This window comes from Equus asinus, chromosome 17 (genome assembly GCF_041296235.1).
Source record: "Equus asinus isolate D_3611 breed Donkey chromosome 17, EquAss-T2T_v2, whole genome shotgun sequence".
NCBI lineage: Eukaryota > Metazoa > Chordata > Mammalia > Perissodactyla > Equidae > Equus > Equus asinus.
Genome location: NC_091806.1, coordinates 25873014 through 25892543, shown reverse-complemented (window position 1 = coordinate 25892543; position 19530 = coordinate 25873014). Strand labels below are relative to the sequence as shown.

Genomic DNA, 19530 nt, shown 5'->3' with positions numbered 1-19530 from the left:
AATGATTGTAATGTTACTTTGCCCGGTGATTGGTAAGTGACAAACTTACAGCACAATTACTAGAGAAGCAATATTGATGCATGAAGCACTGACTCAGGAGTCAGAAATGTGATCCACAGTCTGGCTTCACCACTTACCAACTGTACAAACTTGGTTAAGTTTCCTAAACTCTATGAGAGTTAGTTCCTTAATCTGTAAAATAGCGTCAATCATAGGGTTATTCTCGTGCTTGGAGTGAAGTAGGTGCTCAAAAATTTGGCTTTTTGTTTCTTTTTGAGGAAGATTAGCCCTGAGCTAACTACTGCCAGTCCTCCTGTTTTTGCTGAGGAAGACTGGCCCTGAGGTAGCATCATGCCCATCTTCCTCTACTTTATATGTGGGACGCCTACCACAGCATGGCGTGCCATGCGGTGCTGTAACCGCACCTGGGATCCGAACTGGCGAACCCTGGGCCGCCGAGAAGTGGAACGTGCACACTTAACTGCTGTGCCACAGTGCAAGTTTTGCTCTTAATACTAAAAGTCATAAAGGGAAAGGGAGGAAAAACCTGTTTCACATAGAAGAGCCATTTAAAAAGAGAAGAAAAGGCTTGGAGGAGATCTTGCATTAATGAAACATTTATCTTTTAAGCTCTTTCTTTATTTAGCAGGTTCTTAAAAGCGAAATGCTTGGATGGTAAATAAGTGAATAAACACAACAATGAGTTTCTGAGGTCTTGGTAATACATGAAGTAATAATAAATCATATATTGCTATTTCAGATTTTCCAAGTCTCAGTCAGAGCTATATGAGCACACAATAAATGGCAAATCAAAACAACATGACAGAATTCATTTTTTTGGGTCTTTCAGAGAACCCAAAGCTGAGGAAAATGCTCTCTGCTGTATTTCTAATCATGTATGTGTTCATTGTTTTGGGAAACCTTCTCATTGTGGTAACCATGATCACAAGTCAGAATCTGAGATCACCTATGTATTTTTTCCTTACTTCTTTGTCCCTGTTGGATGTCACCTACTCTTCTGTCATCACTCATAAGATGATCATAGACTCCCTCTCTGAGAGCACTGCCATATCCCTCGAAGGCTGCATGGCCCAGCTCTTTGTAGAGCATTTCTTTGGTGGTGTGGGGATCATCCTTCTCATTGTCATGGCCTATGATCGCTATGTGGCCATCTGTAAGCCTCTGCACTACATGATCATCATGAGACCTTGGGTGTGCCACCTGTTGCTGGGAGGGGCCTGGGTGGGGGGATTTATCCATGCAGTAATACAGCTTCTTTTCATGTATCAAATACCCTTCTGTGGCCGCAATATCATAGATCATTTTATTTGTGATTTGTTTCTATTGTTGGAACTGGCCTGCATGGACACCCACAATCTGGGCCTCTTAGTCATCCTCAACAGTGGGGTGATGTGTATGACCATCTTCCTTATCCTTATGGCCTCCTATGTGGTCATCCTCTGCTCCCTGAAGTCTTGCAGCTCTGAAGGACAGCGCAAAGCTCTCTCCACCTGTGGCTCCCACCTCACAGTTGTTGTCTTTGTGCCCTGCATTTTCTTGTACATGAGGCCTATAGACACTTACTCTATACACAAGGCAATGACTGTGTCTGATTCCATCATCACACCCATGTTAAATCCATTGATCTACACCCTGAGGAGCACAGAGGTAAAAAACACCATGAGGGAACTGTGGATGAAACAAGGCACTTTGGTTGGCAAGTGACTGTCATGCTGAGAACATCTTGTGTTTCCCATAGGAGAAGTCATTCTCTCAGAAATGTATGGGATATAATTGACACATAAGATTATATTAGTTTCAGATGTAACACATAATGATTCCATATTTGTATATATTGCAAAATAATTGTCACAATAAGTCTAGTTAACATTTGTCACCACACGTAAGAAAAAAATTATACCTCAATTAAAAGTAAAATAAAATAAATATATTTAAAAATTAAAAATAAATATGTAATAAATAAAACTGTCCATTCTCCACTAGAAGCCAGCGGGATCTTTTAAAAATATGTCTGATTTATGATTTAGAGTATTTACAATAGGATACTCCCTGTTTTATATCCTTTCTTGGCTTCCCATTGCCTTTAGAAACTCCTTGCCTTGTCCTAGAGTCCCCTGATTAATCTTTCTACTGCCTCCATCTCCCCAACCACCTCTTGAGGGTCTCACCTCCTCCCTCACTGCTCATCAGCCATGTTGGGCTTTTTCATTTGCCCTCAGTGCTATGCAAGCCTTTTCTTACCTCAGTGCTTTGACTTCTCTCTCTCTCTGAAAACAAGCCCTCATCCTCTTCAAGTGGCTGTTTCCTTCTAACTGCTGGTCCTAGATTAAGAGACTAAGTGTCATTATATCAGAGAGTTTTCCCCTATGGCTCTATTTAAAGATTCTTCCACTCAGAACATTATTCTCTATGTCAACATATTCATTTTCTTAGCAATGATGATAAAATGTATACTTTTTTGTATAATGATTATTTTGTTTTTGTTGCTTTCCATCTCTCTCCAGACTGGACATTTGTGAGGGAAAGATTTTTGTTTTATTTATTCTGGGCACCTGTTAAGCTTTCAATAAATATGTGTTGAATAGCTATAGACTACAAGAGCTTTGTTTTCCAAACAATCAAATTCAGATGTTTAGGGGGAAAAAAAGACACAACTAATAAGTAATTAAAAATAAACAGGCCTAGCCCTGGTGGCCAAGTGGTTAAGTTTGACATACTCTGCTTGAGTGGCCAAGGTTCATTTCCCTGGTGCGGACCTACACTTCTCATGTGTCAGTGGCCATACTGTGGTGGTGGCTCACATACTAAAAGAGGAAGATTGGTAACAGATGTTAGCTCAGGACAAATCTTCCTCAGCAAAACTGAAAGTCAGAGAGTGATCATTACAAGAGAATTAATTGAAATGGAGAGCTATGATTATTTCATGGAGGGCACATCGTATTGAGTAATCAGAGAAGGATTCTATTAGTAGGCATATTTCTGCTGATTTTGAATTCTGTTGAGATATCCTTAGGAAAAGTGATAAAATATATTAATCACTAAGTTTAATAATGATGAGCACCAATAATTGACAAGAATGATCAGAAGGAAACAGCCATAAAAGAATTAAGGGGATGAAAATTCTAAAGAAAGAAATCTATATTGCAGGAACCACCATTGCATTTTCAAGGAAACGTAAAAGATCAGAGTGAATGGAGCATAAGAGTCCAGGAGGAGAGTTGCAAGAAGCGAATTAGAGATGTGCACCACAGATCGTGCAGTGCTCATACATCTAACACTCCCCAAGTCCCCAAAAAGCATAAATATTGTTGTTATCTCTTAAAAATGACCCAAAGTCAAAAGTTCTTTCAGAATGCAGATGGACTCTAACTTTTGTGCTACAGAGGACTCAGGCAACATGGTGTGAAAAGCTTTTGCAGTCAGTTTCTATCTGTCCTTTAATTTTCAATTATAGAAGAAACTTTTCTTTTCTTCTGGGGAAGATTCACCCTGAGCTAAGATCTATTGCCAATCTCCCTTTATTTTTTGTCTATGGGCTGCCACCACAGCATGGCCACTGATGAGTGGTGTAAGCCTGCAGCCAGGAACTGAACCCAGGCCGCCAAAGTAGGGTGCATTGAACTTAACCACTAGGCCACCGAGGCTGGCCCTACAATAACTTTTAAAAATATTTCAGAGTAAAATACTCCTCTTAGCCCTACATTTCTTTATTTTTCCCCCATCCATCAATACAGAAGAAAAAAATCCATAATAGTGTGATTACTTGGGTCCTTGGGAAAACCTTAGGATGATCTTTATTTAATTATAATCATATTTCTAAATACTGGGAAAGACCTTGGAGTGAGGTCCTTGACTTTATATTTGTGTAATATGTGATGTTTAATAACTTGATAAAGGTCAATAAAAGAAGTAGTGTAATGCTAGCTTTAGTTTTGTCTTTTGTATCCTATAGATGAGTTTTTTATGTGACTGTCATTGCATAATTTAGTCATCTGCCTGTTTGTTCACATCTTTTTATAGGTGATTAAATTAGTTCTCATAAAATGGGTGCCTCTATTTCTCATTATATGCATTTTAGCAAGTAAGGCCTGGAAATTTTTTTATATACTCTGGTTTCTGATACAAACTTTGGTTCACTGATTTCTGTTACTAGGACTTTCTGTTGATAAAATTACATTGTTTTATAAGAAGGTAATTTGATAATGTCTAAGATACCAAAATGGGATTTGATAAAATTTCATTTGGATTATAATTAAAATGCAGCAAATTAAAATTAAATTCTTTAACTTGATGAAATGGTATGTTCCAGAAATCTAAAGAATATTTCACAGTTAATTGTAAATTAACTGAATTAAATGAACTGAATTGGAATTGGAAATTAACTGAATTGAAAATTAAATTCAGGGATTAGACAAGGCTATTTTTTATAACGCTATTATTACATATTTTACTGAATGTCTAATGCAGAGTTTGCAATCTCAGATGCCTACATTGGCCAGAAAGATAAACAAATGAGACAAGCAAAATTGTGCAGAGACATTTAAAACATTTGTCACCTCTGGAGAGGGAGCAGATCTTGCCCACATCATCAACTGCCATGACTCAGCTCTGGTCTGGTGTTGCCTTATAGGGAATTTATGCCTAAATTTGCCACAAACCCAGGTTTCACGAGAAATCAGGCATACATATTTCATACCAACTTTAATGATTTCAATATAATAATATATAATATAATAACAATTTGGGATCAAACAAATCAACAAAATTTTGAGTGAATTTGGTCTATGGGCTGTCAGTTTGGAAACTCTGTGTTAATCCATGAAATAATAGTAAAATCAATAAGATAGTCAAAACTGAAAATGAAGTAACACAATTCATTATTGGCTGACATGTTCATCCACTTACAAAACCAAGATGATCAACTGACAGATTTTAATATTTGTTAAAAGAATTTAGTCAAAAATCAGCATAATGATACTTTCAAATATAGTTACAATAAACAACTATAAAATGAAATGTCTGCTTCATAATAACAATAAGACTATAAAGAACATAAAAATGTGTACATTCTTTATGAGGAATGCTAAACATCTTCACAAGACACACATCTTAATAAGGAGTTACAAAATTCATCATGGGAAGATACCATATTTTAAAGTTCTTAATTTTTCCCAATTAATTAACAAATTGAGTGAAATCTCAATTGAAATCTTGAGAAATTTTTTTCATGGAAACTGATAAAATGATTCAAAAGTTCACGTGGTTGAATATACATATGTGAATAGTCAAATATTTGTTCGAGGTGGGGGAGAAGAAGAAGAGCCAAGGCCAAGTACATTATAACATCATAGTAATTTTAAAAATAAGATATACCCACAGAATATACAAATAAGTATTGAGCATAGAATTCAACTATATATATTTGGTAATTTAATGTATGATGAAGTTGGAAGTTTTTGTCAATATAGAAATAAGCAATATTAAGATAAATGACTATCAATTTGAAAAAAAGTTAGAACCTATCTCTCAAAGTCAATGGAAAACATTTCTGACAGAGTTTTGTGTGTATATGATACATTAAAAATAAAGAGGGAAAGGTTGCTGAATAAACTAAAAATATTTAAAAAATTCAATTACAGTGAAAGTGGGGACAAGGGAGATGGTGATGGAAGTAGAATTGATGTTAAAGTTGATTATGTACTCATTTGTAATGTTTTCCTTTTTTTAAGTAAGAGAAGTGCGTTAGTTCTCACTTCTACAAATAATAATTAACATTTTTTAAATAATATAAAAACAAATGGGATAGATATTTTTAAGAAAACACAGTGATTAAAATTTCTGGACATATGAAGAAATTGGACTTTCCTATTGCTCTAAGTAACTAAAACCTGGACAAAATATGTAAAACAATGTTTTCAATATTGGACAACAAGCAATATAATAGTGGGATGCTTAGGGAAAGGAAACAAATTTGGTGAGCTCTAGGATAACCACAGGCTTCTGCTAGAGAGCATTCCAGGCTATGGTGCATTGAGGGAGAATGCCAGCAAGGCGCCACAGTTCTCACTGAGATGAAGATGCAGAGATCAGAGTTCAGGGTGACTGAAGAGGCTATAACCTGTGAAGCAGAGCACTGGAGCAGAAGGAGCTATGCAGAGAAAAGAAAAAAACAACAGAAGTCTTCAAAGAGTTCTGTGCAATCTAAGCCAGTTGCTCAATTCTAAGAATACTAAGTTGCATCTGTGTGGTGAAACACCACAAGACAGAGAAAAGAACTGAAAGAAAAAAACCAAGTTCTCATTCACCTTAAGTATTCCTTGCAATTTGGGCCTCTGCTTCACACAGTAACTCAGGGACAGACTGACAAAATTTCAACAAAATTTTGTTTGTTGACCACTTCTCATCAGATGATTCTCACCTCTCCAGAGGCTCTCTATACCCTGTCAGCCTTGGACTCCACAGGCACAATCTTCTGGTCCACCGAACTTTCTGCTTGTACCCCTATGGCCCCATTTAGGGACAGCTCTACGACCTTGTACAGCTGGAAGTAATTACTGAAGATTGACTATCGTCCATATCCCCAAAAGCTTTTGGGGCCAAATGGGTTCAGGCGGGTGTTATGATGAGGATCAAGGCTGCCACAGGGAGAGAAGTCCAAGGTGACCTGCCCTACATACCGATCTATATCATCCTCCGGGAAGCGTAGGATGTTCTGATTTAATCCGATCTGATTCTTATCTAAAGTTATAGAACCCCCAATAACCAGATCCCACCTGCACTGATACCATTTAATTACTTTTTACACCATCTTTCCTTTGTCTTGTAAAGAAATAACTCACATACCTATGCCTTATAAATTTAGCCCTGCCCTCAACACTCTGCAGCTCTTACTGACCATGGGTCCTGCCCCCATGCTACTCCATGCTATTCTCTGAATAAAAGAATACTACTGCCGGAAAAAAAAAATGTGTCCACCAATTATGGAACCTAGAATGTAATTAATAAACAACTTGTTGAAAGAAATACAAAGAAGGAAGAAAGGAAGAAAGAAAGAATGGGAGGGAAGGAAGGGAGGAAGGAAGGAAGGAAGGAAGGAAGGAGGGAGGGAGGGAACCACAAATGAAATCAGACTGGAAATTATTCTGAGTAACAATAACTAATGCCCCTGACTGAGAAAGGATTGTGATGTTGCATGAAATCAGCAGAAGATATCTGTGTGAATGACATGAACACCTCTAATTTTGAGATATGGAAAAAAGGAAGGTGATCAGCTCATGGACCCTTCCAGCAGGAATCCCTTTCTCTGATGTAGCCAGAAGCAGTGTTAACAGTAGTTCTGAGAGACTACATTCAACTGAATGTAATGGTAGCAAAATGTATCCTTGATGGAGAGTTAATTTTCAATGACATGGCATAAAATTGCATCAATAAGAATTAATTCTGCCTGAAGGAGAAATCCAAAGCTTCCACACTTGTGTAGATGTAAGCCCCACATCTAAGGAAGCACCATTTATATCAAGGTCTCCTAGACTTATATATTTATCATAGTAGGGTTTTGACAGATAGCAGGGAAGGGTCCCATAAATGAGTGAGTGCATTATGACAATTTTCTGCTACCTGGAAGTAAAGTGTCTTGAGGATGAAGCACACATTTCCAATTTGTACAAAGTCATCTTATAGACAGGAGGTAGCCATGGGAACATCTGCTGCCGCGGATACTTCAGAAAGCAGTTGTGAAAATGGGTAAAGCAGAGTGATCAAAACCAGGTAGAGATGCCTTGAGTTTGTTTTTGCCTGTTGTGAAGTCAATACTTTTTTTGTAATAAACCAACTCTTTTGCCACTCTCAACCACAAATTTAATTCCTGTCTCCATCCATGCTCCAAAGGTAAGCTATGGCCAAGTCTTGGAAAATCAGAGAATCTTGTTTTTTTGACTACATTGATGGTTTCAGGGAGGGGTACCTGACCCATAGAAACTGCAATCTTAGTATGTACTTTTACTGGAATTGCTGTGTAAAAAACCCTTTCTCTCCTGATGGAGTTATTAAGTATGCATTTTTATACTGCAGGCCAGCCAAGAGGCCCAGGGTACACATAGGACAAAAGATACACTTATTATTCCTTAACCAGGTTCTATTTATTCAAACACTTTCTAGTTTCTGATCTGATCCTCTCCTTCTGACTCACTGGGTGGAGAAAGGAGGAGGATGAGAGACCTCCGCAGTATTCTGCAGAACTCTATGACTGGTTGTCATTTTCTAGGGTCTTACACAGCCCCTTAGTTGTCCAGCTATTTGAAGTGACTGGTGCCAAAATTACTTCAACACTAACTCTCCCTATTGTCTATTGACACCCTAGTGATGATTCTCTTTAGGATCCTAGAAGTTCTTTTTCTGTAGAAGAAGCCTCACACCTGAATGTGGAGATGGAGAAACTAAAAAATGGATCCCTCACCATAGAAATCACAAAAGGATTTTAGAACAACTGTTGTAGATCTTTCATGAAGTGACTTTGTCATTTCATTTATTTCCCTGATCCAAAGATTGATTTTCAGACTTCCTTTCCTTTCTCCCATTCCTATGCTTGGGGGGATACCTCCTCCCCTTTCCTCATTAATCATTCATATAGTCAGTCTCACCCTATTCCCTTTGTAGTTTTTCCTGTTTACAAATAAGGTTTAATTCTACAAAATTTTCTCCATAAAATCTATCTTTTATGTGACTGAAAATAAATGTCTTTAAATTAACGTATCATCCTTTTCTAAATGAAAATAAATTATCTTGAAGTCTAGTGCTAATACAAACTATTTATGAATTAACACCTCTTATGTAACAAGATGTTATAACTGAAATTTTGACTAGCTGCAATAGATGGAAAATTACAAAGTGGGTCCAAATCATGTATACCTATCTCTAAGCCAAATGAAATGGTGAAGATAAGTCTCTCACAACTAGATACAGGATATAAATCTGGTCAAAGGGGCAGAGTGATTTGTGAGAACACCTTGGGGAAATTACTGTGGAGATACACCTCCCCCTTACCCCAAACTTAAGATGTGTTTTTGTCTGTGAATTTGTGTAACAGAGGGGGATTTCAGAGTCTTCTTCTGAGAATGTAGCATACAACCCTCCATATTGTTGGGCCCAAGAGACTGAGATCATAAAAGTCTAGACAGGACGATAGACTGGCTGACTTACTGATGGAGTCAGGTGAGGGTGGCCAGTTGACATCAGCCCACATTAACAGTGTTTCTGCATTAATAGTACTCCTGAGGGGCAGCAATGCATAGATGATTCCCCATGGACAGCCATATAAGAGCCATAAGATGATTTCCTAGGGACTGGTCCCATAGGGTCATTTGGAAGGGTACAGAATTTTTAAGATAATTACTGGCTTTCTAAGGCCTAAGTAAAGACTTCCTGGTGATCATATGGATAGACAAATCCTCTTACATCAAGGACACTAGAATGAGAGAGCATAAAAAAGCCCCAAACGGAAGGGGAATAAAAAGCTTTCAATATCTGCCAGGCCCAGAGACAGTAAGACAAATTGTTAAGATACGAGGTCAAGAAAGACTTATCTGTCCCCTGATAGCTTCTCCCACTGTCTCAAATTGAGCCCATGTCTAAACTCTAAGGGAACATGTGGACATGTGTATTGAATAAAAATGGACCAAAATATTTGACAACCACAATAAAGTGGGAGGTGCAGGTGGAAAGAGCTTTTTACTTTCCTTCTGCACTGTGGTTTCTCAGAGAGAACAAGATGACAACATAGGACATGAGCAGAATTATGAAACTCACCATGCATATGGTCCCACTATTAGAAACAATTAGAAAATTTATCATATAAGTGTCCATGCAGGCAAGTTTCAACAAGGGCTGCAAGTCACAGAAATAGTGATCAGTCACATTAGGGCCACAGGAGGCCAATCTCAAAGCCAGGAAAATCTGTGCTGAAGGGTAGATACAAGATCCCACTCAGGCCAGAATCGCCAACACAACAAGACTTGCCGGCTCATGATGGTTGTGTATTGCAAGGGCTGACAAATGGCTACATAAGGATCAAAGGACATAAGGATGAGCACAAAGACTTCCATGAAGCCAAAGAAATGGAGGGCAAAGACTTGAGTCATGCACTCATTGAAGGAAATGGTCTTCTTCTGAGAAAGGGCATCCACAATCAATCTGGGGGCTGTGGCTATAGAGAAGCAGGCATCAGCAAGGACTCCCAAGAGTCCTACATGTTTTAATAGTCACTATAATGAGAAAGTTCCCCAACAGTGCCACAGGTAAAGAATTAAGAAAACCCCGATTATTGCTTTCTGCTTTCCTATATCCTCTGTCGATCCAAACAAAATGAATTCAGTCACACTGCTATTCATCACCATACTACTGCTCTAGGTAAGATGAAGTTAGCAAAGTTTTAATCTTTGTCAGAGAGGAGAGAAGACGTGACATTTTAGGAATATCAATAGGCTGAACTCTGAATTCCTTGTTTCTGCACCATCCTGTTATTTCCAACTGCCTTTAATCATCTATGAAGTTTTGTAAATCTACAGATGTCCAAGCCTCTCCTAGATCTATCTGTTAATTCAGAAACACATTACATTGGACCAAAGCTTTTGCTTAAATGAAAAATTAATGTCCCTTAAAATTTTTTGATTCCTGCCAGGATTGAGAACTGCAGAACTTGTACCATTTGGGCAAGCAATTTAACTGCTTTGAAATTTTAGCCTTCTTTCAAAAAGTGGAGTCCAAATACTTGCACTATCTTATTCTGAGTTTTCCTAACAACTTCAAAAAAGATTTTATACCCACACATATGCACACACATTCACAGGTATGTTTCATGTATTATGCATCACATCTGTGTGCTTTGAAATCTGAACAACAATATTTCAATATAATTAAGCATAATGTTAGAGAATTCCTCCTGAAGAAAATGTTCTCACTTTGGTTCACTCATCTTTGTTCCCATTAACCCCGATCCCTTCAGGGTCTTGAATGAAATATGCTTTACTTTGACAACCCTTTACCTATGCCTCATAATATAGCTTATGTGATTGAAATCGTCATGTACTATCATTTGTGTTCTGATTTTGACTTAAGAATTGTTATAGTAGTTCTTCCCAAGTTCTTATACTTTTCATTGTTTATTATCAATTTAATAATATTATAATATATAAATTTTATAGGAAGCATTTATTTAACCATTTGTCCATTGAGATATTTACATTGCTTCAATTTTCACTCTCATAAATAATAATTCTACAAAAAACTTTAGAATAATTGCTGACATACAATATTACTGCCCCAAAGGCTAGAAATTATCAATCTTTTTAATAAGTAATAAAACGTTTTTCAGCATTTTGTACTCTCTTATTAACTGTATTTTTATTATAGTAGAAAATCTTGGAAAAGCAAGTTGTCCTCCTGGTTGAAGACCATGAAACCCAGGCTATGAAGTTTAAAGATATTTTTATTGGTAAAATTCAAAATTTGGAGGCACATAAAACATGATAGCAGCTTATATTAAGACTTGTGCAGTACTTAACAAGAATCACTCAAAGTCGTTTAATAAAATTGTCATTTTTTTTTTTTACTAAATTTAGTCTAATTGGACTTTGAGGTCATCTGTAATGAAGTGCCTACCTCCTTTAAGATGTCAGCATTCTACTAAAGACATTTGTCTTTCTATGCCCTACATTTAGAAACAGTAGAAAGCATACAACTTGATTCTCTATGGCCCCAACAAAATAAAGATGGGGTCTGCAGGCATCCCAAATATGATTCACCAGAGGCTTCAGACTTGTTACTTCCTTTCTTAGGAAACTCTCAGTTAGTCTTGTGGAGAATAGAGAAATTAAATATCTCTTCTAACTTTAACAGGATAATTTTTTGTTACTCTTGTTGTTTTTAAACTTTAATTTATTAGCACACTTTTAGGTTTACAGCAAAACTGAGAAAAGTACAGAGATTTCCCATACAGCCCCTGCCCTCACACATGCGTACTCTCTCATTATCAATATTCCTCACCAGAATGGTGCATTTGTTATAATTCATGAATCTACATAGATACATAGTAATCACCCAAAGTCCATAATTTATCTCAGGGTTAACTCTTAGTGGTGTACATTCTAAGGGGTTGGATAAATGTGTAATGATATATATCAATGATTATAATATCATACAGAATATTTTCACTGCCCTAAAAACAGGATCATTTTTATACACTCAAAACATAGAACATAATAATTCCTTCCACACAGTATTTAATATCCATTTAATGCTAAACATAATGTCTTACGCAATTTAATGAAAGAAAAATAATACTTTGAATGAGATACTTATGTGAGTTTTCATTGTAAGAATTATTGCCTTGTACGTACCACAAAATTGGGCTGATACTTCACAAATATAAGTATTATAAATTGCCAATCCTAGAATTCTTTAAGTGGATCCTCCCAGGCTAATTTTTGTTCATAAACAGAAAGAAGAAACACAATTTCAGATATTCTCTATTCTCCTCACTTTTTGTGTCCTCTCCCTCTTTTTTAGCTCCTTGCTATCCATTGAAAAATAAAAGTGGACATTTTGAAAATATGATGAATCACAAATACAATAAAATGGTTACAAATGATTTTCAAATGCAATGACTGAAATACTCACGTGGCCTTCTCTAACTCTGTGCCTTCATCTTGCTTTCCACTTTTTCTTCCCAGTGCTTCTGTTTATGCTCCAACCAAGCCTGACACTGCTGTCCCTCATAAATACACTCCAACCATCTCATTCTCTGAATTTTCCATATTTCTTAGTGGTAAATGACTTTCCTCTGATATTCATTGCTACCTGTGTACAGAGTATCCAGTTCAAATTGCATATCCTTAGCAAGGCCTTCTATGTTTTCCCAGTCAAATAACTTTCTTGCTAATGACCTTCCACTGCTAAAGTGTGTGTGTGTGTGCTTATGGAATTATGCGATCCCTAATTATAGCCTTCTCTCATTTTTGGTTAATATCTTTTGTTCATTTGGTTTTACAATATCTCATAAAGCCAGTTCCTATTATTTTATTTTATGCACTTTGGGCTAAGCTGGGAGGAAAATTTTAGTAAAGAGTAATCAGAAAGGAACCGGAACCAGAACCTGAATCCAAACCTTCATGCTCCATGGCCATCTCTCTCTCCAGAACTCCACCCTACACTGCCATGCAAAGCTTAGTCTCCAAACATCTGGGGCAGAGCAAGTATAAAGCCAAGAAACCAAAACAGGTAAAGAATAGGACCACTGACAGGTTCAGTATATGTCCTGACTATTAAATGGATGCAAACTTCAGGATGGGTCAAACAAAGAGATGAGCATTTTATATGTGTATTTGAAAAGTAATGGTGAGGAGAAGATAGAGAGGTTAGGGAATGATGGAAAGTATCAGAGCCAAGAGAAAAATGTGATGTGGGAAAAAGCCAGAGAAATAAGAATCAAGGGATGAGATAGGAAAACCCACAATGTGAGGGTGAGCAAAGAGCCTTGATAGGGATCAAGAGTAGTTTGTCCTCGGATTTCACTAGGTTTTACTTCTCTCTCTTCCACTCCTCATATTATTCTTTACACTAATCCCAGAAAGAGAGTGTAATTTTGGCTGTTAACAGGGGTGACAGTGGGTCCTAGATAGCCAATATTAGAAGAATCAATATCATAGAATCATAATATCATCCCTATGCATTCCTATCCTTCTCCTGACCCTAAGCTTTGCAATTAAGAAATTTGCAGGTATGGTATACTATACCTCTACCCATTCAATATACCAGTTTTTAAAATAAGAATTGGGGCTGAGACATTGCTGCATCAAATAGAGGCCAATAAAGGGCAGGGACTCTGAAACATCAGAATCATCTCATTTCTGTGAGAAATATGTTCCTGGAACTTAAGATTTCTTAGGAGACAGAACTGGATGATGGCAGCTGCCCTAAAACTCAGTCCCAGAGGGAGGGAAGAGAAAGAAAATAGTTCAGTGGGGCTTGAAAACTTACCTTTCTTCTTGTGAAAAAAAGATAATGTCCAATAGAGACCTCATAGTTTTTGCTCTTTCAATTCTGATTTACTCTGAAGATGAATCATATGCAGTATGTTGCAACATGTAAATTGTACTTCAAGCAGATCCATTCTGCATTCCCTTGCAAGATTTATAGGGAGAGAAGATAGTCCACAGATAGACAATCCTTCCAAAAAGCCTAAGTTAACCTCTACAAAAGAGTCATAATACCAGTAGAAACTTTCTTACGTCTACTCTTAGACTGCTCTAGAATAAAAAAAAGAAATATTCCCACTCTTTTGTGATGGAAATATCTCCAAAACTAGCTCTATTACCCCAAAACATTCCTTGGCAGAGCATGGGAATTAGATATTTCTTCTTCCTCCATCAGATATTTATAGGAATTTCATAGAATTTCACCGAAGTCCAGCATCTGGAGTGATGAGGGTTCTATTCTTCCCACCAACCCTGAAGGATTTGCTTACTGAGCTGCTTGGATCAGTTAACTTAGGATCACAGCAAACCATGGGGCCAATTAATCCCGGATAAGACTGTCAACAGGCAGATTCTGTCTTCAGATCCCTTGTCCTCTCTTTAGCAGTCTTAAGGGACACTTCCCATTTCAGTTACCAAGTGCACCCTATGCTCCACTATGCACCCTGCCCCAAGAAAAAAGCATACCTTCAAAATCACATTGAGGTATAGACTCCTAAAATTTTCCAAGGACTTTAAATTGAATCTTTTCTAATGGCAGGCAAAGCTCTGAGCCCAGGTAAAAGTTCCAATAGATGTGACGTAATTAAATTCTAGCTTAGTCACTTATGTGTCTGTGATTTTAGGTAAATTTCTTCTCCTAGTTTCCTCCTTTAGAAAATGTTACTGTTAAATATAATAATAATGATAAATCCTAATGACACTAATAGTATATATTATCATATAAATAATTACAATGAAAACTACTAATTAAAATTTCTATAATTTCTAAAATATTTTGAAGGCAGTAGCTAAAGAATGGGAGAAGAGAGAAAATGGAAAGGAAAAAGTTTTGAAACATTTTTATTTCTAAATCAGCTTCTTAAGGTATGATTTGCATACAACAAAATACACCTTTTTAAAATGTACAGCAGATGCCTTTTGACAAATGTATACACCCATGATACTACCACCACTTGATAGAAGTTTATCAACTTTATTCTTCTATTCAAATACCAGATTTAGGCTCTATCTGTATTATCTTCATATTTATATTCTATTTATTTGCCTTCTGCTCTTTTTTATTTGGTTTTATTATGTGACTCCTTCTGAAGAAATGAGAGAGAACCTGTTCCATGCCTCTCCCCTAGCTTCTGGTGGTTTGCTGGCAATCTTTGGAGTACCACGGCTTGTAGATGAATCACCACACTCTGCTTTCATCTTCACATGTCATTCTCCCTGTGTGCATGTCTATCTTTGTGTCCAAATATCCCCTTTTTTATAAGAACGTGTTGTATTGAATTAGGGCTCACCCTAATGGTCTCATCTTAACTTGATCATCTGCAAAGACCTTATTTCCAAATAAATTCACATTCACAGCCACTGGGAGTTAAGACTTCAAGATCTTTTGGGGGGATAAAATTCAACCCATAACACACCCTGTACAGCCTCTAGAATTGAAGACATGGCCTAAGGGAAAAATACCGTATGATTGAGGCTCTCCAAATTTCCTCCAAAATCTCTCCTTGTCTATTCGCCCTCATCCAAGTCCCAGAAGTAACGCTCAACTGGTGTAAATCCCAAACTCTCAGGCTCCTGTCTATGCCCAGAATGAACAAATGCTTCCAGGGTAAAAGCAATCACAGAATTCAATTCACTTTACTGAAGGGCTGGTCTCTCTCGAGCCTTATTCCTTTCCATTTTTGTTACCTCAGCAGGTCTCCAATACCTCATACAGGTGATTTTTCTATAGTATCTGGCTTTTCTAGTTTTTCATGACAAGAAAATTTTTGGCCACAAGTTATTGCATATAATCCAGGAGCATAAGCCTATTTATGTATTTTTGTTATTATTCATTAATTCAATAAAAAGAGATGATGTCCAATAGAGAGTTCATAGTTTTCACTCTTTAAATTCTGATTTACTTTGAAGATAAATCATGTGCAGTGTGTTTACAGCATGTAGACTGTACTTCAGATAAACCCATTCTACTTTCAAAGACTGATATGAAGGTCCCAGTTCACAAACTGTCTTATATGTACCGTAAACTCTTACTAAATACTATTTATTGATTTGATGGCTTTAATTTTGTTATTTCTGGACTTTTGACAGTTTATGACATCAGAAGTTGAATTCAAAGAAGACCCTCAAGGACTCCAAGGCCAATGAGCAACGAAGTGCTGGCATCCACAGAGTTCATTGAGCTCACTGTTTTCTCACAGACCCTAGAGTTTGAGCATGTCTTTCTTGGATCCATTCTCTGCTCTCTTTGCATTCGAGCTCTCTGACTTTATTGTGCATACCTTTATTTTGTTTGTTGAAGCTTCTTAGTAGGTCACACTTGTGTCTGTAAGGGGAGAAACCCATGATTGTCTGGGTTTTGGGCAGCAGGAAAATTACTAGGATTCCCATAGATTATTTGTTTCAGGGAATCTAAAGACAGAGATGGGTTCCACCTGGTCAAACTCTCTTTCTCCTCCTCCCTTAAAGACACCTGCCTCTTATATGTATACCCACTGTGGACCAGGATCTTTTGTCTTTCCGGAAAAGTTGGTGAACTTTTGGATAAGTTGGAATTGTAGTGGCCTCTTTGGGGAAACTTTGACTTGGATAAGATAGTCCACATTAAAGGGCACTCTTGAAAATTAGATCTCAAACCTCTTGGAGACAATGGAGTGCATTCTTTGATTGGTATGGAGAAGCTCCTAAAAGACAAAATGAATCCAAAAATAGCTTCTTTAAAAGAATCCTTATAGTGCACAAATAAAAAGTCTTAAAAACTTGGGCCATCTGAGCAGGTAATATTAACTTAGTCTATCTGCAAGAAACACAATTTGGATCCAGCTATTCTTTTGAGTATTGTATTGTTATACCTGAGACATGGTTAAAATTTTAAAATAAAAGTTATAAGATCTCTGTTTCTGTCTATCCATATGTTTATATATATCTATATATTTAGTATACTTTATATATGTGGTTTTAAAGATAATTCTATTTAATTGGCCTAAAGAAAAATAAATGCTTATATAAATTAAGTATTCCTAAAACTCTCAGAAATATACAATCAAACTCAGTTGGTTTTCAATTTCACATGATAAGGATAATCTTTAATACATAAAAGCTAGCTTAAGCATTTTAGTTTAATAAAAACAAACATGCCCTCAGTATTGTCAATATTAAATGTAATGAAAACATATAACTTTATTTACCTGAATACACTACTTAAATTAGCTCATGCTATCTCTGTTACAAAATTATCAGAAAGAAAAATAACTTAAGATGATAGATGTTTGATGTCTAAGAATAATTTTAAAAATAATTATTGTAAATAGATGCAAATACAAAAAGGCTTATAATAAGTTAGACCAAATAATGGATAGTCATTGAATATCTAGATTATTTCCAAATAAAATAATGTACTAAGATATTGATTACTAAAGATAAGTTTAAATTTATTGACTTTTGTCTTCTTAATTTTTTGTAGAGAGACAAAATGTCTTTGGGTCTAATAATAAATATGTCTTTCATCATATTAAAAATAGTACCATGAGAAACATATATCTCTAAAAAGTACAAGTTTTTATAATTATTTATTTATAGGTTTGCTAATCTATTACAGAATACTAATATATGATAGATAGTTCGTAATTGCCTGCTCCCTAGTTTTCACCAGAAAGTAAAGATCACTAAAAGCTAAAATTTATAATCAATATGTAAAAGTAGAACTACTAGAAAAGTCCTTAGGTAGGAAACATAAGCATATGGAAGGAAGACCCAAGAAAGCAAGAAATTATTCACATAGAGTTTGAAAGTGTAGGAGATTCTGCTTGTTATTTTCCTGAGATCCAGAAGATCTAATGAAAGAGGATTTGGGAAGGGATGACAGTTATGATGAAAATGGGAGTTTACAGTGCTGCAGGCCATTTGAAATGCAAATTTTTAAGTCATCGTTAAAAAAAAATTGCCAGCCCTTAGTTTAAGAAACATTCATTCAATCTCTTCAAATCCTGGGAACTCTAAACTCTTGGACTATTTATTGGGTTTTTTGAAATGGCATAATACACAAGAATATGAGCTGTGAAGACAGAGTTTTTTTTTCATTACTACATAAAATAGTACTTGGCAATAATAGGAAGTCAATAAATATTTCTCAAGCTAAATTTAATTTTGAATAAACAATGTTTTGGTGGATGTTCTAGGTGCCAGGTGCCTGGGGCAGAGGCTGCTAGTTGTCCACTAAAACCCATTCTCCCTTATTCTGTAGTAACAGAGGGGCTCCTGTGTTCATGGCCACCTGAGCACATCTGACATTCTCCAGTTCTCTTTGCATCTAGATGCAGCTCTGTGACTAAGTTCTTCTCAATGGGATGTGAGGAGAAGAGGTATGTTAATCTCCAGACTGAAGTCTAAAACATTGGATTGTACTACTCAAATTTATTTTCCCTTCTTGACACCTGAAACCAAACTGATGGGGTCACGACTGTAGGTGACAGTGCTCTATGGCAATGTTCTGAAACTATAATGTACATATGAAACTTCTAGGGTTAAATTCAAATTATGATACATTAAGTGTAGGATGGAACCTAGGATTCTGCATTTCTAACAAGCTCCCAGGTGATGCCAGTGATGCTAATATTTGCATCACATTTTGAAAATGAAGACTCTAGGGGATGACCAAGTAGCAGCTTGGAAGGAACCTGGGCTCCTGAAAAAAGAGGAGGAAATGAACTTGCCCTGCCAAACTGGACCATTAACATAGAATTTTTATATCAAAAAAATAGTAAATGTCTATACTTTAAACCATTCTAACATTTGGCCTGTCTTTTATAGAAATCTAGCCTTACTCAAAGAAATTACAGAACTGAAAATATTGATGAGATCAGTCTCCTCTTTATGATAATACTGTACCCCTGGGAGAATAACTGGATTTCTAGGATTGTATGTCACATGCAAAGATGAAATTCCTTACCAAACATTTTGAATATTTTTACATTAAGCATACAGATTTACATCGGCAACCAAAATCTATAACATCTGAGTTTGAAGTTCATCAAACTAGATATTTAGGAAGAAAAGTTCAGAAATTGACTGCCAGGGTTGCATCTCCTTTTCTTGTTGTTCTTGCAGCTTTACTGATATATTATGGAAGTACAATATTGTGTACGTTTAAGTTATAGAATGTGGTTATTTGATACATGTATATATCATGAAATATTTGCCACAATAAGATTAGTTGACACATCCTTCCCCTCACTCTGGGACATCTATGGATCGGGGTCTCATC

General features: G+C 36.4%; 1 protein-coding gene across 1 annotated transcript; it reads left to right on the top strand.

Moving 5' to 3' along the window:
* Window positions 1-801: 801 nt before the first annotated feature.
* LOC106836399 (olfactory receptor 4C6-like) lies at window positions 802-1725 on the top strand. The gene has a single exon (XM_014849287.3). The coding sequence runs from the start codon at window positions 802-804 to the stop codon at window positions 1723-1725; it is 924 nt and encodes a 307-aa protein (XP_014704773.1).
* Window positions 1726-19530: the final 17805 nt, after the last annotated feature.

Bases quoted from the DNA above. Each gene is read 5' to 3' on its own strand.
- LOC106836399 (XM_014849287.3), top strand. From the start codon at position 802: ATGGCAAATCAAAACAACATGACAGAATTCATTTTTTTGGGTCTTTCA.